This window comes from Heteronotia binoei, chromosome 17 (assembly GCF_032191835.1).
Source record: "Heteronotia binoei isolate CCM8104 ecotype False Entrance Well chromosome 17, APGP_CSIRO_Hbin_v1, whole genome shotgun sequence".
NCBI lineage: Eukaryota > Metazoa > Chordata > Lepidosauria > Squamata > Gekkonidae > Heteronotia > Heteronotia binoei.
The window spans coordinates 24,202,614-24,223,267 of NC_083239.1; the positions used below are offsets into that span (position 1 = coordinate 24,202,614).

The 20,654-nt window shown below is 48.2% G+C and overlaps 1 protein-coding gene across 1 annotated transcript in view; it reads right to left on the reverse strand.

Annotated features, from left to right (window-relative positions):
* Positions 1-2,622: 2,622 nt before the first annotated feature.
* INPP5B (inositol polyphosphate-5-phosphatase B) overlaps positions 2,623-20,654 on the reverse strand; it is a 32,900-nt gene continuing 14,868 nt past the window's right edge. The window contains exons 12-21 of the mRNA XM_060258266.1: positions 18,808-18,917; positions 16,142-16,277; positions 14,607-14,717; positions 12,988-13,150; positions 11,660-11,895; positions 11,425-11,535; positions 10,803-10,887; positions 4,168-4,301; positions 3,946-4,057; positions 2,623-2,962 (exon numbers count right to left, since the gene is read on the reverse strand). Of these exons, the coding sequence (XP_060114249.1) occupies positions 2,838-2,962; positions 3,946-4,057; positions 4,168-4,301; positions 10,803-10,887; positions 11,425-11,535; positions 11,660-11,895; positions 12,988-13,150; positions 14,607-14,717; positions 16,142-16,277; positions 18,808-18,917 (1,323 nt within the window). The 3' untranslated portion in view covers positions 2,623-2,837. The remainder of the gene's footprint in view (positions 2,963-3,945; positions 4,058-4,167; positions 4,302-10,802; positions 10,888-11,424; positions 11,536-11,659; positions 11,896-12,987; positions 13,151-14,606; positions 14,718-16,141; positions 16,278-18,807; positions 18,918-20,654) is intronic.

A 20,654-nucleotide genomic window follows, 5' to 3' on the forward strand; every position in this document is an offset into this window, starting at 1 on the left:
GAGGGAGTAGAAACCTTTTCCGCCCCTCCCCAGCTTGTGTAGTCAGGGAACTACAGTCACCAAATACGTGGCGTCCCTTCCCCACGCCTCCCGTATTCCCTAAGCACGACTCCGAAGCTGGGTCGCTCTAAAGATGGATGCAAAAACAGGCTCTGGAAGGCAGTAGTAGTAGCCCAAAGAAGGCCCAACATGAGATGACGCCACGCCAGCCTTCACTTTGCAAAACCTGAACAAGATTAAGAGTCAAGTTGTGCCTTTTAAGACCAACGAAGTTTTATTCAGAATGTAAGCTTTCGTGTGTGCATGCACACTTCTTCAGACAATAGCATAGAATGGCAAGCAGTAAGCAGTCCTAAGTATTTCCTCTATATTTAGAACGGCTTGCCATTCCATACTATTGTCTGATGAAGTGTGCTTTTAGCACACAAAAGCTTACATTCTGAATAAAACTTGGTTGGTTTTAAAGGTGAAACTTGACTCTTGCTTTTGTTCTACTGCTTCAGACCAACACGGCTGACCCACCTGGATCTATCTACCTGAACAAGATGATCAATGATAGGATGTTGCGAAGGTTATTTTTAATTCATTCATAGGATCCCAGTCGCCATAAGACAGAAGTGACTTAAAAGTACATAACACACACATCAAGCTTGGCTTTTCATGCGTGTTAATTTCTGCTAAACACTGTACTGTAATAGAAAAGAGCAAGAGTCCATTAGCAGGAAGACTAACAAAAATTTGTTTCAGGGTATTAGCTGCTCAGTGACTCATGAAAGCTCATCCCCTGCCACAAATTTTGTTAGTCTTTAAGGTGCTCCTGGACTCTTGCTCTTTTCTACTGCTACAGACAGACTAACGCAGCTACCCATCTTGAGCTATCTATAATGTAACATGTGGGGGAAAGGTGGCATTTTAGAGCAATGGAACTTCTGGCTCTGGAATGCTGTGATGGCAAGCTGTGCATTATGTCAGTGGTCCCCAACCTTTTTGGCACCAGGAACCGGTTTTGCCGCCACTGCCGCCACCACAGCCCGCCCTAGGGTTGCCAAGTCCAATTCAAGAAATATCTGGGGACTTTGGGAATGGAGCCAGGAGCAAGGATGTGACAAGCATAATTGAACTCCAAAGGGAGTTCTGGCCATCATATTTAAAGGGACGGCACACCTTTTCAATGCCTTCCTTCCATAGGAAATAATGAAGGATAGGGGCACCTTCCTTTGGGGCTCATAGAATTGGACCCCTTGGTCCAATCGTTTTGAAACTTGGGGGGTATTTTGGGGAGAGGCACTGGATGCTATGCTGAAAATCAACCCCCACCCCACCCCTCGCATGCGCAATCAGAGGGGCGATGAGGCTCGGCTCTACGGCTTCGGCAGGAACCGGGCTGATTCTAAGTTAGTGCTGAAGGAGGCTTCTCTCCCCCCTCACTTCTGGAAGGGAGGGAGGGGGCGAAACTCTTCCTCCTCTGGCCTGCTCTTCAAACAACTGAATCAGCCGGGGTCCTGCCAAAGTGGGTAGAGCTGTCACCCAGCCTCCTGGCTCCTCTGCTCGCGGGGGAGGGGGGGCGGAGCACAGCGCAGCACTGGGAAGGGGAGGTGGCGGGCCATGGTGCCTCATGCGCGGGGTACAGAGTGGGGGGTGGCAGCAGGGGGGCGGAGGACAGGGAGTGGTGGCCCAGTTGCTAACAGGCTGCGGCCCGGTAGTGGGCCGCAGCCCCGGGGGTTGGGGACCCCTATATTATGTCACTTCTGCCCTGCTTTCAAGCTGTGTGGCATTTAGTTCTTGGTCTGTAATCTGTGGCTTACGTGCCACTCAGTGGAAGTATGGGGCAAAGAAGCAGTAGGAAAACAAGCAGCAAGGGAGATGCTCTCCCTATTGGTGGTAGAAAATGCCATCTTGTCACAGCTGACTTATGGCATTTTTTCAAGGCAAGAGATGTTAAGAGGTGATTTGCCAATACCTGCCTTTATGTCAAGCCTTGTTATTCCTTGGTGGTCTCCCATCCAAATACTAGCCAGGGCTGACCCTGCTTAGCTTCTGAGATCTGTTAGCTTCCCAGATATCCATCCAGCAATAAAGGTCTTGAGGGTGGAAGGGGAGCAGCTTGCACCTGGCAAAGCCTGGGAATCTGTTTTGTGGGGAGAGGTTTGGTATTGTGTGTGTGCCTAAACATCATGGTCACATCTGGTGACTGATCCCTACTGGGGGCTTGGAGGATATTCAGAGAGGTGGCTAAATAAAGCCTGCCCCTGCCTCCCTGCTTCAGTATTCCAAAGAGGCCTCCCATCCTAGTACTTGCCAGAGTTGATCCAGCTTAGCTTCCAAGATCTGACAAAACCGGACTTGCCTGGGTTCTTTCGCTTGTTGCTCTTTAAGGTACTATTGGACTTGAATTGAGCTCTTCTATTGCACACCAACATAGCTACCCTCCTGAAACTATTTTCCTCAACTCCAACACTGCTGCTGCTCCATTGAGGGTATACAAGGGTGATACCACAAGAAGTGAAGAAAGGGCCTCATTGACTGTGGAGTTGACAGAAAGAGCACAAAAATCTCTTAAGTGCATACTTTTTTTAAAAAAACCTGTTCCTTTAATATCATTACAAAATTCACTGATTTACAATCAGTTAACCGAGGAGGCAGCAATACACAAACAAAACTGCTTTATTACTTGAGCCTGCAAGCAGCTGTGCAAGTAGTATGTCATACTGGACTTGTATGCCAGAATACATGCTTGTATTTGCATGAAGAGATATTAATGTTCTATCAAATCTAATATCTGGAATGTATGCAGTGTTATCATTGCAGCAATCTATAACTTGGCATGTCCATGACCTTCACATTGTGCCCTCTTCCTGGCAGAGAAACTGCTGGATAAATTGCTGAGCCTTCTGCTTCTCAACTGTGCCTGGTTTGGTGTGGCCTGGGGGCAGGCGCAGCAACAGGCCTCCAAAGATGCTAGCTGCACAGGAAAGCCAAGAATATGCATTAATGCTTTAACCAACACAATGAGCATCCAGGCCCCTTCTTCCACCCCACCCGTCAGACTAAAGCAAAAAGCCAGGGAGGTTGGCACATGGTGTCCTGATTTTTTAAGTGCTCCAGAATTATTATAGTTCACTGTTTCCTTGCTCAAGCCACACAATAAGTTTTCAAGGCTTTAAAATCAATCATCATGATATCACTCTTGCAATTCTGAGGCTTCTCTTTTGCTATACTGGTTCACCCAACCATCTGGCATCCTGGATGGGTCTGAACCAGGTTCCCCACCAGGCTCAGAATGGGAAGGAGAGGGGGTTCTGGCACCCTGGCCCTCTTCTTTCCCCTAAGTGAGCACAGCTTCTCTCTCTCCCCCAGGCCTGGCATGGAAGCCTCCTTTATATACCACCCTTGGCCCCAATCATGATTTGCCCCCGCTTCTTCCTGGGAGTGATAAAAGACAGATGGGTACCACTCTTAGGGCTGCCTGTCCTTTGCTGTCCCTCCTGGGCTTTAAAGGTATCAGGTCCAGATCTCCCTCCTTCGTCTTTTTCTGACCTTGGTCCTTGCCAGCTGCTGGCTTTCACCCCTACAGGTTGCTGTTGGGCTGTCCATCTCTCCAGTCTCTATCATCAGAGAGAGCTACTACCTGATTGGGGCCTGTCAGCTAGCCGCTGCTTCAGGGTTCTCTACTGGATCCCTCTCTGAGCAAGGGCCCTCAGGGCTTACCCGATGGGAGGGGGGCTAAGTCAGAGATAAGACACAGTGCTGGCCAGTAGCCTTACCTACCTCATAGTGTGAATCAAACTGAGAGGACCACGTGAGCTCCTTGGATAAAGGTGTAGGATAACATGTAAGGCATACAGATGCATGAGTTCTTCCTGTCTCTCCCCTTCCCCCACAACAACACTGGTAAAGATGATGTACCAAAAAGGGTGTCTTCGTCCCTCGTTCTGTTCTCCTTACCAAGAATATTCACATCCAAATTATTCTTCCCAGAGTGTTTCAGAAGCTCCCGCAGAAACGCTATCAGGTAACGGAATACATTTTGATGGCACTTGGGCAGCAGAGAAATAACCTGTGGGAGATTTGGGAGCACTTTAGTGTTGCACGCACATCAGTTTCCAGATGCACGCAAGTGACGTGTCTTGCCACTCAGCGCTGTTCCTCTCCCGGTGCCTGCCTGACCTGACTGCTCATCTTGTAGCTGTTGGCACATTCCAGGCTGCTTCTGTACAGCTTGTAGCAGATGACTGGCTCAGGAAGGCTCTCTAAGAAGAGCAGCAGCGCTTCAGCCACAGAGTGGTTGCTGCCAACTGGCGCTGGAAAGGGTAGATTAAAGAAACAACAGCCAAGATGGGACTCCTAGCTCCAACTGTAACTAATGCTAATCACACACACTTGTGCATAGCAGAAGGGTCCAGGGAAGGGCGTCATGCAGCCAAGTGATCGCATAAAACTACCTTATACTGAATCAGACCCTTGGTCCACCAAGGCCAGTATTGTCTACTCAGATTGGCAACAGCTCTGTAAAGTCTCAGCTGGAGGTCTTTCGCATCACCTACTGCCAATACTCCCTCTAAGCTGTGGAGTCTTGTGTGCAAAAATTCTACTTTGTGAGCTTCTGGCATTAAAGTTGTGAGCTCCTGCATCAATTAGTTTGCTCTGGGGCTGTTTTTCCTGAGCTATGACAAAAACGAATGAGCCAGAGGCTAAATAACTGAACTAGCTCACACTAACTTAGCTTAGAGAGAATGCTGCCTACTGCCTGATCCTTTTAACTAGAGATGCCAAAAGCAGATCCTCTCTCCCTCCAAGTGAGGATGTTTTTTTCTCTCGTCCAGAATAGAGTGTGGGAAAGCAGTAATGAATGATGGCTGGCCATAAGAATGGGCAGGGAGGAAATATTTGTCCTATATGTTATGAAGCCCTCCTCCACCCTGCCAATCAGAACACACAGGTATCTTTTACCTCCCCCCTACAGAGAGAGAGAGAGGGAAAAAATGGAAATTTAGGAGACCACTGGGAAAAAAATTCTCTTTTGGAATCAGTGACATACTGTAGACATATACTACCTATTTTCAAAGATCTATTCATTATTTAATACACTATTGAAGATGTCAGTATTTAGATAGTCCACAATAAGAACATAAGAAGAGCCCTGCTGGATCAGATCAATAGTCCATCTAGTCCAGTGTCCAGTCTCATACAGTGGCCAATCAGTTCCTCCAAAGGACCAACAACAAAGCACAGAGACTGAGGCCTTCCCCTTTTAAAGCTGTTTATTCCTCTGGCCATCACTACATCCTCTGGCAACAAATACCACATTTTCATAACTCACTACATAATACTGGGGGGGTGGGGGGTGGGCTCCCTCTGGGAATCCTACCCCCCCCCCAGGGAAAGTGCATGCGCAATACATAGCCTCTCCTCTCCCGGTGTAGTGAACGCCGCGTGGTCACTGTCTGGCTATGCCTGGCAGATGGTCACTGCAATGGCCTCTCCTGCATCCGTAGCAACACCTTCTCGCTGGTCCCCCCCGTTTTCACAGAGTTTGCTACGTCATGGTGCGACCGAATGTCCGGCGGTATAACCGGATGGGCAGGCTGGGCCCACCAACCTAGCCAGCCTAAGAGAAGGAAAACTCTAACATCAAACCCGGGCAGATAGAGCTCGTTAATGTAACACCTACCACCTGGAGGACTCGCTGCCGGCGTCCCGGCTTACTGGGCCATGGCAGATGACCCCCAGGTGAAAGGGTGGAGCCAGTACCGCGCACACTGCGCTTCACCTAAAAAATTCCTCTGCGCAGGCCTGAAGGGCATATCCACACACACAATACACAACGCATCAAGTCCTGCAGCGATGGGCAAGGGGCGAAACGGCAGGTGGAAGGTGCCACTGGAAGCCGCAGTCCCGATCCTGCATGTAGGCGGTTCAGGGTATTGGTCGCCTGATGCTAACCCGGAGACGAAAGCATTTTTCGGCAGCACCCTGAACGACCAAGCAGCCTTATCTAGGGACAGCACTGCTTGCTCCACACGGAGAGGGGCCTAGAAAAGGTGGCCTAAACAAAGCTCGTCTCCCCCACCCCAGTTGGCTAGCCGCGGTCAACGGGCATCCTTACTTGCGGTCGAAAAATAACAACAAAGAAAAGGCATGCACCTGCCTCACAAAGTGTGCAAAGACTAAAGCTTGCATGTTGGAACATCAGAACCATGCTTGACACAGTAGGCAGTGGTCGCCCTGAACGACGCTCTGCTCTAGTTGCCCACGAACTTCTCAGGTTGAATATCGACATAGCAGCTCTCAGTGAGGTCCGTTTCCCTGAGGAAGGTAGTCTTCAAGAACACGGTGCTGGCTATACCCTCTACTGGTCGGGTAAGTCAAAGGCTGAGAGCCGCCTTTCTGGCGTTGGCTTCATGGTCAGGAACTCCATTGCCTCCAAACTCGAAAACCTGCCAACAGGTCACTCAGATCGCATCATGTCCATGCGCCTCCCACTTCAAAACAAGCAGCATGCAACACTCTTCAGTGTGTATGCCCCAACCCTTCAAGCAGATCCTGCAGAAAAGAACAAGTTCTATGCTGATCTACGCAACCTCGTACGGAAGACCCCTACAGAGGACAAGGTGATCATCCTTGGTGACTTCAATGCCAGAGTAGGTAAAGACTCGGAAGCCTGGAAAGGAGTACTTGGCAAACACGGCATTGGCAACTGCAATGACAACGGGCGCCTCCTACTAGAATTCTGCATGGAGCACCAGCTCACCATCACCAACACTATCTTCCAGCAGAAGAACAGTCTGAAGACAACCTGGATGCACCCACGGTCCAAGCATTGGCACCTTATCGACTACATTCTGGTGCGCCAGAGAGACCTTCGAGATGTCTTACACACCCGAGTAATGCCCAGCGCAGAATGTCATACGGATCATCGTCTTGTACGCTGCAATCTCTGTCTTCACTTTAAACCCACACCCAGGAGAGGAGGTATCCCTCGGAGGAAGTTTCAGGTTGGCAGCCTCCAGTCAGCCGAAGTTAAAGCTGCCTTCCAGGCAAAACTCCAGTCAAGAATTGAGGACCCCAGTTGCCCCACAGACCCTTCTCCAGAAGCACTCTGGGAACACCTAAAAACTACCGTCCTGCAGATCTCTGAAGAAGTCCTCGGGTTCTTCACAAGGAAGAACAAGGACTGGTTTGATGAGAACAATCAAGAGATCCAAGAATTACTGGCAAAAAAGAGATCTGCCTACCAAGCACATCTTGCTCAGCCCTCCTGTCCTGGGAAAAAAGCAACCTTTTGCGCTGCATGTAGCAACCTCCAGCGCAAGCTTCGAGACATTCAGAACGAGTGGTGGACCAAGCTTGCAGAGAGAACCCAGCTGTGTGCAGACACTGGTGATTTAAGAGGGTTCTACGAAGCCCTGAAGGCAGTATATGGTCCATCATATCAGGCTCAGAGTCCCTTGCATAGTGCAGACGGCCAAGTGCTCCTCACAGACAAGGCATCCATACTGAACCGGTGGTCGGAGTATTTTCAGGTTCTCTTCAGTGCCAACCGCGTAGTTCAAGATTCAGCAATCCACCTCACCCCACTTCAACCGGTGAAAACAGAGTTGGATGAGATCCCCACCCTAGAAGAGACTGTTAAAGCCATCAAGCAACTGAAAAGTGGCAAGGCAGCGGGAGTTGATGGAATTCCACCAGAGATCTGGAAGCATGGGGGCACAGTACTACATAGCTCACTTCACAAAGTACTTGTCACCTGCTGGGAACAAGGCAAATTACCACAGGACTTTCGCGATGCAATCATCATCACCCTATACAAGAACAAAGGGGAAAAGTCAGACTGCTCCAACTACCGGAGGATAACCCTGCTCTCCATCGCAGGCAAAATCCTTGCCAGAATACTCCTGAACAGACTGGTGCCCACCATTGCAGAAGAACTCCTCCCAGAGAGCCAGTGCGGCTTCAGAGCTAACAGGAGCACCACCGACATGGTATTTGTTCTCAGGCAGCTCCAAGAGAAATGCAGGGAACAGAACAAGGCTCTGTATGTGACTTTTGTCGACCTTACCAAAGCTTTCGATACCGTTAGCAGGAAAGGCCTGTGGCAAATCTTGGAACGTTTAGGATGTCCCCCAAGGTTCCTCAGCATGATCATCCAGCTACACGAAGACCAGCGAGGCCAAGTCAGACACTGCAACGACCTCTCGGAGCCCTTCCCAATAGGCACAGGTGTAAAGCAAGGCTGCGTTCTCGCGCCAACTCTCTTTACGATCTTCTTTAGCATGATGCTTCAAAGAGCCGCAGTAGATCTAGATGATGACGATGGTGTATACATCCGCTATCGCACCGATGGCAGCCTGTTCAACCTGAGGCGACTAAAGGCACACTCCAAGACAATGGAAAAACTCATCCGAGAGCTACTGTTTGCTGATGATGCTGCACTCGTCTCCCACTCGGTATCAGCTCTGCAGCACATGACGTCCTGCTTTGCAGAGGCTGCCAAGCTATTCGGCCTAGAAGTTAGTCTGAAGAAGACAGAAGTTCTCCACCAGCCTGCACCCCAGGAAGATTATCACCCCCCCTGCATCACTGTGGGTGAATCAGTTCTGAAGACAGTCCAGCAGTTCAGCTACCTGGGGTGCATCATCTCCTCAGATGCCAAGATCGACAAGGAGATTGACAACAGGCTGGCAAAGGCAAACCGTGCATTTGGCCGACTGCACAAAAGAGTGTGGAGCAACAAGCATCTGAAAAAAGGCACAAAGATCAATGTTTACAAAGCGGTTGTGATGACAACCCTCATCTACGGCTCCGAATCGTGGGTTTTATACCGTCATCACCTGCGACTCCTTGAGCGCTTTCATCAGCGCTGCCTTCGCACCATCCTCAACATCCACTGGAGTGACTTTGTGACCAACACTGAAGTCCTCAAGCGGGCGGAGGTTACCAGCATTGAGGCACTGCTGTTGAAGACACAGCTGCGCTGGGCAGGGCATATTTCTAGGATGGAAAACCACCGCCTTCCCAAGATTGCCCTGTATGGCGAACTCTCCACCGGTCATCGAAATAGAGGGGCACCAAAGAAGAGGTACAAGGACTCCTTGAAGAAATCCCTTAGCACCTGTCACATCAACCATCACCAGTGGTCTGACCTAGCCTCAGATCGCAAAGCATGGAGGCACACCATCCACCAGGCTGTCTCTTCCTTTGAGAACGCACGCATAGCTGGTCTTGAGGACAAAAGGAGATCGAGGAAGAATCGCACTGCTACAGGACCAACCCTAAATCAGACTTTTCCCTGCAGCCGCTGTGGCCGGACCTGCCTGTCCCACATTGGTCTTGTCAGCCACCAGCGAGCCTGCAGCAAACGTGGACTATTGCACCCTTCTTAAATCTTCGTTCGCGAAGCCAAGCCGAGAGAGAGACATAATACTGGGGTGGATTCTACCCCTATCCCACCACTTCACTGAGCACAGTTTATTTATTCACAGAATTATTCCTCACTTTTCCTTTTAGCTCAAGTTTGAAGCCTTCTTCAAAAGTGACTCTTCCACTCGAGGAAGAGCCTCTTGAGTTGGAAGAAGGGTATATCCTCCTCCATGTGACTGTTTTATCTCAATCTTTCGTTTACTACCATCTTTATGGCTTCTCTCTTTAATATTTATCTCTTCCCGAGTTCCCAGATGGCAAGACCCTTGGATAGCACAAGGTGCAGCAGTTCACCAAGCTCTCTCTGTATCCATATGTATGTACTGGCAAGTTGCAACCAACTTATGGCAACCCCAGCAAGGGGCGTTTAACACAAATGAGAAGCAGATGTGGTTTGCTGTGGCCTTTCTCTGCACAGCCTTCCTTGGTGACCTCCCAAGTACTGACTCTGTTTAGCTTCTACGATCTGATGAGATCGGGCTGTACCTGTACCATATTATCTTCCCTCCCTGAGCTCTCTCTAGTATTAAGTATGTTTTGTTTGAACATAATTGTAGCATAACTAGGGTAATTTTATATGCTTATGAAATTATGAGTGATGTATTTAATATTCTTAACTCAGTACAGAAAGTAGAAATGAGCAAGAGTCCAGGAGCACCTTAAAGACTAAAAAACTTTGGAGCAGGATATGAACTTTTGTAAGTTAATGCTCACTCCTTCATCTTGATCAATATAGTTAGGGTTTCTAAGAAAACAACTATTGCATGTATTTAAATTTCCCCCTAATCTCCAGTTTTTATACAGCTTCAAAATTTCTGGAAAATGTATTTTTCTACATTTTAAGTTGCTAACAAGACTTTTGGGGACAACAGTTCATTTTGCTTAGAGATAGCTGGGACTGAACAGAAAGGCCAGATTGCTCTTTAAAACCCCTATAACAACTGTGTATTTATAGTGTTGAAGGAGAGTTTTATGGATTCTGTGGATTTCCAAAAAGACAAATAAGTGAGTTCTAGATAAAATCAAGCCTGAATTCTCCCTTGAAACTAAAATGACTAAATTGAGGCTACTGTACAGTAATGCTGACAAAAGTTGGACAGTAGAGAAAGATGGATTGGCCCAATAAAGGAAGCCATGGCCTCAGGTTTACAAGACTGTTAATGATAGGATATTTTGGAGGTAATTAATTCATAGGGCTGCTGGAAGTCAGAAATGACTTGGCAGCACATAAACACGTAACCAAATGAAGAGAGGCATTTTACAAAATTATATACACCTTTCTGTTGCAGTGCAGCATCCAGGCAATTTACAGTATATTAAAATACACAAATGATTAAAAGTATTCGACACTAGGGAAGCAGAAGAAACCTTTCAAAGGATACCAAGAACATCCAGGGTCCCTGTTTCCAACCAGTCACGGATCAGTTCAAACTCTGCCCTCAAACCTGGCTGTTGAAACAGGTCTTCCTGCAAGAAAGGATATATAAGCAGCTACATCATAGGGAGGGATGAGGAGATAAAACAGCTTGTCTCACTTCTCCATCTCTGGTGCAAGCAATACCTCCTATGTTTGCATCCAGAAACATTCCCTCTTGGCACAAACCTCTCTGCATAACATTTCAAATTAGCTGGGCTGTCCTGCACAGGAGGATCCCGGGCACAGAGCAAGCAAAAGGGTTGAAAACACCAATACATCTTCCGACACTGCCCAATTCATCCTGATGCTAGCGATTGCAGCTAACTATTCATGGTGAAAAGTGCAACCAAGTCATAGCTGACTTTTGGCAACCCCATAGGGCTTTCAAGGCAAGAGATAAGAACAGAGCTGGTTTACCATTGTCTGCCTATGTGTAGCACCCTTAGTCTTCCTTGGTGATCTACCTTCCAAGTACTAACCAGAGCCTGACAGAAATCCAGCTAGCATGGGCCATCCAGGTCAGGGCAGCCAACTACTAGTCCTGTTGAAAAAGGAATGCTAAAATCCAGGCCCAAAGGCATCCTAACCTGTTGACAAGCATTGCGGTAGAGGTGGTCCACCATCATCCACAACTCCTTGGGGATGTCCAAGGGCTTCTCATCCCGAAAAGCATCGTCTGTCAACAACGGCATCAAGGTCTAAAAGGGAGCACTGCTTTAAATGGGCATAACTCCATGCAACACAACATCCTAGATGAATGGATGCTCCTCCATCTTGTGTAATACCCCCCTCCCCATCAACTGATCAACAGTAGGAACCCACCAGCTCCCTGATGGCCTCTGGCAACATCTCACGGATGGGCTCCTTCATGTAGCAGAGGGTCTGGATAGGGCACCCGAAACAGCTGGGCAAGTAGTTCCCCGATACAGACAGGAAATAATCCTTTCCCCTAACCAGGTGGAGCACCAAGATGTCCTCCAGCTTGTCCTCTCCAGAGTTCAAGGCTGTTGCTGTTGATTTATTCACAAATAATTCCAACTTGATCACTACCTCAGAACCTTCAGAGGAAAAAAAAGATGCAGGTTATTCCAGTCTAAGTTTTTTGGGGGGAGTGGGAAGAGAACAGAGATTCTTACTATTTGTTTGGTTTGCTTGGATTGCTCTTGTCATTTAAATTATTGTAAATTTTGAACTAGGGTTCCCAGATCTGACTCAGGAAATATCTGGGGACTTTGGGGGCAGAACCAGCAGACTTTGGGGGTGGAGCCAGCAGCAATATTTCCTTTCTGCCTGGTCCAATATTTTTGAAAGTTGGTTGCAATTTTTGAGGAGAGGCACTAAATGCTATTCTGAAAATCTGGTGCCTCTACCTGAAAAAACAGCCCCCCACCCCAGATCCCAAGGGATAGATTACCTATTATACGCTTCGAGGACCAGTCTCCATAGGGTATTTTGGAGTGCCCTGCAGATATTTCCTCCCCTCACCCCTGCTTTCTGATAACTCTGAAGTAGGAGGAGGGCCTCCAAACCAGGGGAGGCTTACATACCCCAAACTACATGCATGCAAATGGTCATGTATACCCTCCATTCTTGTCCCTTGTAAGGTTTGTTAATCAGCTGGCTGAATCATGCCCCAAATCCCTTGTAAGTTTTGTTAATCAGCTGGCTGAATCACGCAATGACCCTCTGAGCAGCTTCTATACAGGACTCCAATAGCCACATCCAGTGTAGATTACCTGTTGATTACTTTGGGATTTCAATACAACCTATACAAGTTTTATTTCAATAAAACCTATACAAGCTCTGAAAGTGTCTGTGCATTGACCACCATCCTAAAAGAGCGCTCTGGTGACTGAGCCAAGCGCTTGGGCAGGAACAATGTTTTTCTTTTTTCTGGAAAACATGCTCATAATATTATTTCGCCCAGGGTCTCCTCTTGAGTTAATATGTTTTCTTAATGGGTTTCCATGTATGCAAAGCTTTATGGTTTTATAAGTGTATGATCTCTTTTAATTCAATTTCTTACTGCTGCTTGACATGATATTTGTGTATTGACTGCCTTTTTGTTGACTGCTTATTGGCCTTATCTTTCTTTCTATATCCTTTTGAACTTTCTCAGTAAACTTTTGAAAAGTTAAAAAAAAAGTCACCTGGCAACAGGAAGCCCTCTCTTGGTTTTGCGATCAGCCATGGCTTGCAATAGGTGTCTTCATTCAGTTTGTTAATAAACTCAAACTGGCAGGCAACTGGGCCATTACAGATGGTGAAAAACTCCACTTGAAGCTGTAGGTACTTCACATCCTTGAAAATGAACTGAAGGGCGACAGGGATAACACACAGCAAGAATGGTCATAGGCAGGGGTCGTTTTGTAGAAAAATAGGTGGTGGAGCTCATTAGCATAACTCATTAGCATATGCCCCCCTCCACCAACCAAAAGCAACCCAACACAAGAAAGGAGAGCCACGGGTGGGCGAGGCCTGCTTGGGCTGGCTAGAGATCCAGCCCTCCCCATCCCAGTCGAAAGACCAGCAAGCCCCCACTGCCCAAAATCACATAAGAAGTGGAGAAAGGGTGGCGTGGGCCTCTCCAGGGGTTAACGAGGGCTGCTGGGGGCATGACAAAGCTCCTGGTAGCTGGCTGGCTGTCCTAATCCAGGGATTGTTATGCAGCTGCTCCTACTATTCAATGGACAAGGTAGGTGGGGAGTGGGGTTCAGAAAGTGGGCATCAGAAAGGTTCAGGAACTGTGCTGAATCTGAGGCCTAGTCACAGGCTGCTCTTGCCTTTGCCCCCAGGGCTGCCAGCCTCCAGTGGCAAGCGGAGATCTCCTGGTATTACAGTTGAATTCTGGACAAACAAGATCAGTTCCCCCGAAGAACATGGCTGCTTTGGAGAGTGAACTCCATGGCATTATTCCTTGCTGAGGTACCTCCCCTCCCCAAACTCTTCACCAGGGTACCCCTCCAAATCATATTTCCCAGCCCATAGTTGGCAGCCCTACTTTGCCCAGAGCTCTTGGTGGCTCCCGTTTTGTCCTCTTGCTCAGTCATTGACCTTCCAAGAGGGAGAAGAAGAAGAAGACATTGGATTTATATTCCGCCCTCCACTCAGAGCGGCTCACAATCTCCTTTATCTTCCTCCCCCACAACAGACACCCTGTGAGGTGGGTGGGGCTGAGAGGGCTCTCACAGCAGCTGCCAGAGCTATGGCTGACCCAAGGCCATTTCAGAAGGTGCAAGTGGAGGAGTGGGGAATCAAACCTGGTTCTCCCAGATAGTCCACACACTTAACCGCTACACTAAACTGGCTCTCACACAAAGTCACAAATAAGCCAAAAGATCAAATACCTAGCCCAAAGCCTCCTGCGCATGGTTGCCAATCTCTAGACCTCCTGGAATTACAACCGATCTCCAGACTACAGTGATGAGGTCTCCTGGAGAAAATGGCTGCTTTGGAGGGTGGACTCTATGCCAATATACCCTTCTGAGATCTCTCCCCTCCCTAAACCCCACCTCCCCCAGGCTCCACCCCCAGATCTCCATGAATTTTCAACCTGAGGTGGTAACCCTATGCCTGCCAATACTCTGATGTATAGCTCAGAGCTGTACAAACCTTGCCTAGATTCCTCCATGGAAGGAAATAGACCACCCCAGAAGCAGGGCAAGAGAGGCTAAGCAGAACCCTTTGAGATTCTCTCTCCAGGTTCTTAATATGGTCAGAATCTTCAGAAAGTGGAGTGTATCTCCCTGGACAAGGCAGCACATCCTACCTCTCTTTTGGACAGAGTCACTGATGGGATGCTGGCGTTCTCCCTCTTATCCAAGGAACGTGCAATTTCCTCAAAGGCTTTGCGATAGCACTTCTCATCCACCACCTTTACCTGGAAAATACATCTGGCTTCATCAGGGGGCCTTCTGTATGATTGAAAGACATCTGCAGAGACTGCCATGTAGAATTAAGCACCCAACCACTAGGTTGTAGAGAAGACTGAACAATTCCCACATCTGTCCCAAGGAGAGCCACATACTAAACAACCTGGAATATAAATAGGTCATCTTCCAAGTTATCCTGGTTATACAAGAGGCTGCGCACAGAAGCCTGGCTCTCCTGGCCTGAGAAATTAGGCATTTGATGGGCAGCAAAGAATGTTATTGAAAAGGAGAGCCCAGCCTTTTAGGGCCAGGCCCTGATAGAAGAATCATAGAGTTGGAAGGTACCCCCAAGATCATTTAGTCCAACACCCTAACACAATGCAGGAAATTCACAAATACCTCCCCCCACACCCCCGGTGACCTCTGCTCCATGCCCAGATGGCAAAAGCTTCCAGGATCTCTTGCCAAACTGGTCTGGACAAAAATTGCTGACTGACCCCAAAGTGGCAATCAGCATTTCCATGGGAGTGTAAGAAAAGGTCACAAGAACTAAGCACTGATGCAACCCTTCCTGCCCTCCCTCTCATTATCTGCCTAATTTACAGAATCAGCATTGCTGTCAGATGGGCATCTAGCCTCTGCTTAAAAACCTCTAAAGAAAGAGAGCCCATCACCTCCCAAGGAAGCCTGTTCCACTGAGGAACCACTCTGTCAGAAAATTCTTCCTAATGTTTAGCCAGAAACTAATTTGATTTAATTTCAACCCATTGCTTTTGCATCTGATGCACAGAGGCAGAAAGGAAAGCCCCCGTATAGGGGCAGACCACTTCCTTGGGCATCCACATCTGGCCCACTTCAGAGTCAGAAGCAGGGTGGGATGAATCAAGGTGCTCCTCCAAAGCTCCCTTCTCCATAGCTCAGTTCAGCCTTGAGACACAGGGCTGGCGTCAGCACACCCTGAAGCAGGGCTGCTGCCGGGACTCATGGCTTCTGGGGGGGCCCACTGCCGCCAGCCTCCCTGCTCATGTGTCTCCTTGGATGCCTGCACTCACACCCTTCCACTGCCTACTCATGAGCACTTTGTCACCTGTGCCTACTGCCTCCAGGTGTGTAGGTTGCCCAGAGCTGCAGAAGAAGGAGAGCAGGTAGATGGTGCACAAATCACTGGCATTCCTGGTGGCCATGGCAATGGTGTTCCTAAGTGCACTCACAGCACAGCACCACCAGGGAAAGGATGTGCAAGCAGTGTGGGCAGCTGTCACTGCAGATAGTGGCAGATCTTGCCAGTGGGCTGGAGAACAATGCACAAGGAAGTGAAGGCACATGGATGGATGGATGGGTAAGAAGAGGGGCCTGGTCTTGGTCATATGGCCCCCCCGGGTGCACTCTGCCTAGGGTCCCCCAAAGCCTAGAGTCAACCCTGGGTGCCTACCCCAACGTCGAAGACCGCACTGACAGGCTTGTGGTCACTGTTCTTCATGGCCATGTGGCTTTGGTAGCTCAGCTGAGAGACGGTCTTCGCTCTCCAGAGGATCCTGTCACACCAGGCTGGGACACAACGCTTCTCACTGCTAGGGAAATGGAGAGTGTAGAGCCTCCTCCCTAACATAAGCAGGCATTTTGCTGTTCAACAAAAGAAAGCCTCCCTCTCTTTAGGCTCTTGAAGCCCTCCCATCCTTATTACTGGCCTGCAGGGGAAAAGGCAGTGTGACGGAAAAGCATTCAGAGGCCTGTCTGCCTCTCAGGGAGGTGGTAACACTGCCCCAGACCCTCCTGATATAGAACTAGGAGAAGGGATCCAGACTAGCGCCGGTGGAGACTAAAGCACAAAACTGCACAAGTCAGAGATGAACTGAACCCCACACTGTGTCTTTTGCCACTAAGGGGGAGACTGATCACATGGCTCATTGGTACGGATTGCCCACAGCTCAATGCTAAAAGAGCAAGAATATTCGTACTTAGGGGAGGGGAGGGCTGTGCGGGGCCTGCCCTGCCACTAGGCAAACTAGGCAATTACCTAGGGCGCCAGCCTTCTGGGGGCGCAGAATTGGGCACCCCCCATGTGACTCGATGATGTTATCAGTGTGGGGGGTGGGGCACCAGAAGTTAGCCTTGCATAGGGTGCCGGACAGTCTAGGCTGGCCCTGGGGCTGTGGCACTGTGGGAGAGCATCTGCCTGGCATGCAGAAGGTCCCAGGTTCAATTGCTGGAATCTCCAATTAAAAAAATGATGTAGCGAGTGATGGAAACACTTCAAATAGAGACCCTGGGGAGGCGCTTCCAGTCAGAGGACTGACCTAGATAGGCCAATGGTTTGACCCAGTAGAAAGCAACTTCCTGTGTACTTGTTGATGTAAAAATATAAGTGGGTTTGGCTTCTTTGGGAAGGTCCTCTGGAAAGATACATGTTTCCACCTCCAGGTCATTTCCAGCTTCCACCTCCAGATGCCACCTCCAGGTCACTTCCAACTATCTCAGCCTTTCCTGGCATGGACAAATATATCTAAAACTGTATGTAGATTCCAAGTAATTAGCCCTGGATATCATCTATCTGGCCAGTTTTGAGTGGCCCTGGCAGTCTTCCCTGGCAAAAGGAAGGTTGGTTTCGAGGCTGCTGCTAGGGAATTCAAGCCTCTGACAGGGGAGGTATGCAGGGCTTGTGGTTGTAGACCTGCCAGCTGCTGACCTGCATGTGACTGCAGCTAGAGGAGATACTGCTAGTAAGATGAGTGGCTGTTGGTAGAGCTTGCCTGGTTGTGGCCACAGCTGGATTCTGATTGGCGTTTTCTGGGGATGGCTAGTAAAGCTATATTAACAGCATAGATCACCATGATGGATGGTGGCAGAACTGATTCTGGAGGCATAAGGGAGCAGCTATGAATACTGTTGTGCTAGGATTTTTTGGCACTCTTAACCTTGGCTAATTTGAATACATATGTGATTAGCCCTGGGCTAGTCGCAGTAGAGGAGAAGAAGAAGATATTGGATTTATATTCCGCCCTCCACTCCGAAGAGTCTCAGAGCAGCTCACAATCTCCTTTACCTTCCTCCTCCACAACAGACACTCTGTGAGGTGGGTGGGGCTAAGAGGGCTCTCACAGCAGCTGCTCTTTCAAGGACAACCTCTGCCAGAGCTATGACGGACCCAAGGCCATGCTAGCAGGTGCAAGTGGAAGAGTGGGGAATCAAACCTGGTTCTCCCAGATAAGAGTCTGTGCACTTAACCACTACACCAAACTGACATTTTCCCATTTCATCTCCCTGGGCAAAAGCAAGCAAGGTGTAAATTTACATTGGGTTTAAATTTTTACTAGTAACCTGGATGGCCCAGGCTAGCACAATCCTGTCAGAGCTACAAAACAAAGCAGTGTCAGCTCTGATTTGTATTTAGATGGGAAACCACCAAGAAAATCTCAGGTAGGCTGCACAGACTACACAGACAGGCAATGGTAAACCATCTCTTTTAGTCCCTTGCCTTGAAAACTCCCTGCAGGGTCACCATAAGTCAGCTGAGACTTTATGGCACTTTTCATCACTAGCAGTGAATTTGGTCTGCTGCTGGATAACATCTTCTATTTCCAATCCTGATTCTGAACTGTCTCAGGGAGTCTAGACTAGCCATATCTCAGCCAATCTTGGAAGCTAAGCAGAGTGGACTCTGGTTAACTCTTGGATGGGAAGTCCAGGGTGGTTATACAGAGGCAGGCAATGGCAAACCACCTCTTGCCTTGAAAATCCTGTAAGTCAGCTGTGCCTCAAAGGCATTTCCACCAGCAGGAAGCTGCAAGAAGCTCTAGCAGGAAAAGATTTCACTTTCAATGTGCACCATTTGTGCTTTTGTTTCTCAGCTTCCCTCCTCAACCCACCCCATCAATTCACTTGGTGCTTCCTCTCCAGAGCTGCATTTAAACATGAAGATTCCAACTGGATGCAAGAACTTGGTTGGACATCCCTTGTTTTAAGTCTTCTTTTCCTGTGCAAAACACTGCAGTGACTCAGTGCCTTGTTCTCCCATTTTGCCTTTTAACTGGAGAAGGGAACACTCAAAAAAACAAAGTAACCGCGATACCACATGACACCCCAGCCTGCCCAGCTTACCTGTCATCCCAGTCATTAGAGCCAGGTTTGTATTTGTAGGTTGGCTGGAAAGAAATCTCTCCCTCCTGGAAGCCTTCAAAGACCATCTTGGCATCCATCTGAATCTTCAGCTAGGAGCAGAAGAGGACAAAATGATAAGAACTGGAAATACAAGACCAAGTTCAGACCTGCTTTCTTCTCTTGCTCTAGAGGAGAATGGCCAGCAGGGTAAAGCCACCTCCAGCTGGAGGAATATGCACTTTCCCTTCTTTTTACTAGCCTTGGTTGGGAGGCAGGAATGCAAATACATTTCCCCAAGACACTCAATCCCTCCATATTTGAATTCTTTATCATTGTATCTGTTCTACGAGCTCTTGAGATTTAATAGCAGCAGCACACAGTACATTGAAGTTCACAAGTTCATGGAGGACATGTGTGTCAGTGGCTACCAGCCATGGTAACTAAAGGGAACCTCCACATTCAGAAGCAGTAAATCTCTGGATCCCAGTGCCAGGAGGCAACATCAGGGGAAAGTCACAGTCTTTATGCCCTGCTGGTGGCCCTCCAGAGGAACTGGTTGTCCACAGTGTGAGATGGGATGCTTGATTAGATGGATCACTGGTATGACCTAGCAGGGCTCTTCTTAAATGCCATTGTGCCTGTATGGGCTGAGCTCAGCTCATTGCTTGACAATCATTGGTCACAGAGTATCCCAGAGCTCTCTGTTTTTGGTCCTTTCAAGCCCATTTAGGGCTTGTCTTGAAGCTCAAGAAGTACATCAGTGGTCCCACACTGGAGACCACTCCTCTAACCCCTATGCAAGACTGGTTATCTGGTCCAGGTTAAATAAAGCAAGAAGCAGCCGTGCCTCCTCAGCACCTTCCAAAAAGTAGGGTTGCCAGCCTCCAGGTGGGGCCTGGAAATCTCCCACGTTTACAACTGATCTAGAGCTGGCTGAGATCAGCTCCCTTGGAGAAAATAGTAGACTGATCAAAGCCACCAAGTAGTACACCATCTTACAATTTGCAAAAATATATTACAAGGATTGAGTAGGAGAAATGGTGGCCAAAGGAGGCTTCTTAATGAAAGAGCCCAATGCTCACACTGAAAATGAGAAGCTTAATGCTGTGATTAGAGAATGTAGAATAGGGTTCCTAAATAATTGAGCCATTAAAACTGAAGAAGGAATTGAAACGTCATCAAAATCTAGAGAGACGTCTTTTTAAGAAAGCGACTGCGTTGAAGCTACGTTCCTTAGGAGCATCCACCTTGTGAATTTCAGTTGGACTGTTTCCAAGTTTGGACTTATATCTATTCATTTGGAATTCACTGCCACAGGAGGTGGTGGCGGCTACAAGCATAGCCAACTTCAAGAGGGGGTTAGATAAAAATATGCAGCAGAGGTCCATCAGTGGCTATTAGCCACAGTCTGTGTGTGTGTGTGTGTGTGTATATATATATATATATATATATATTGGCCACTGTGTGACTTCTCTTATGTTTTTATTTGGGGATATATATATTGGCCACTGTGTGACTTCTCTTATGTTTTTATTTGGGGATGGGGTTTTTTTGGCCCCTTGAGGTTTCTGTTACTTTAAAAGGCCTTAGCACCTCTGGCCTCTATCAATATTGTATTGTTTATTATGTGTTGTACACAATCCTTGTGAAATATTTTTGCAAACTATAAAACAGTGTATTACTTGGTGGCTTTGATCAGTCTACTAATTACACCAAGTGCCTTTCAAGCAGCAGCCCCCTGGAGAAAATGGCTGCTTTGAAGGGTGAACTCTATGGCATTGTACCATGCCGAGGCTCCTCCCCTCCACAAACCCCGCCCTCTCCTGGATCTACCCCCAAAGTCTCCA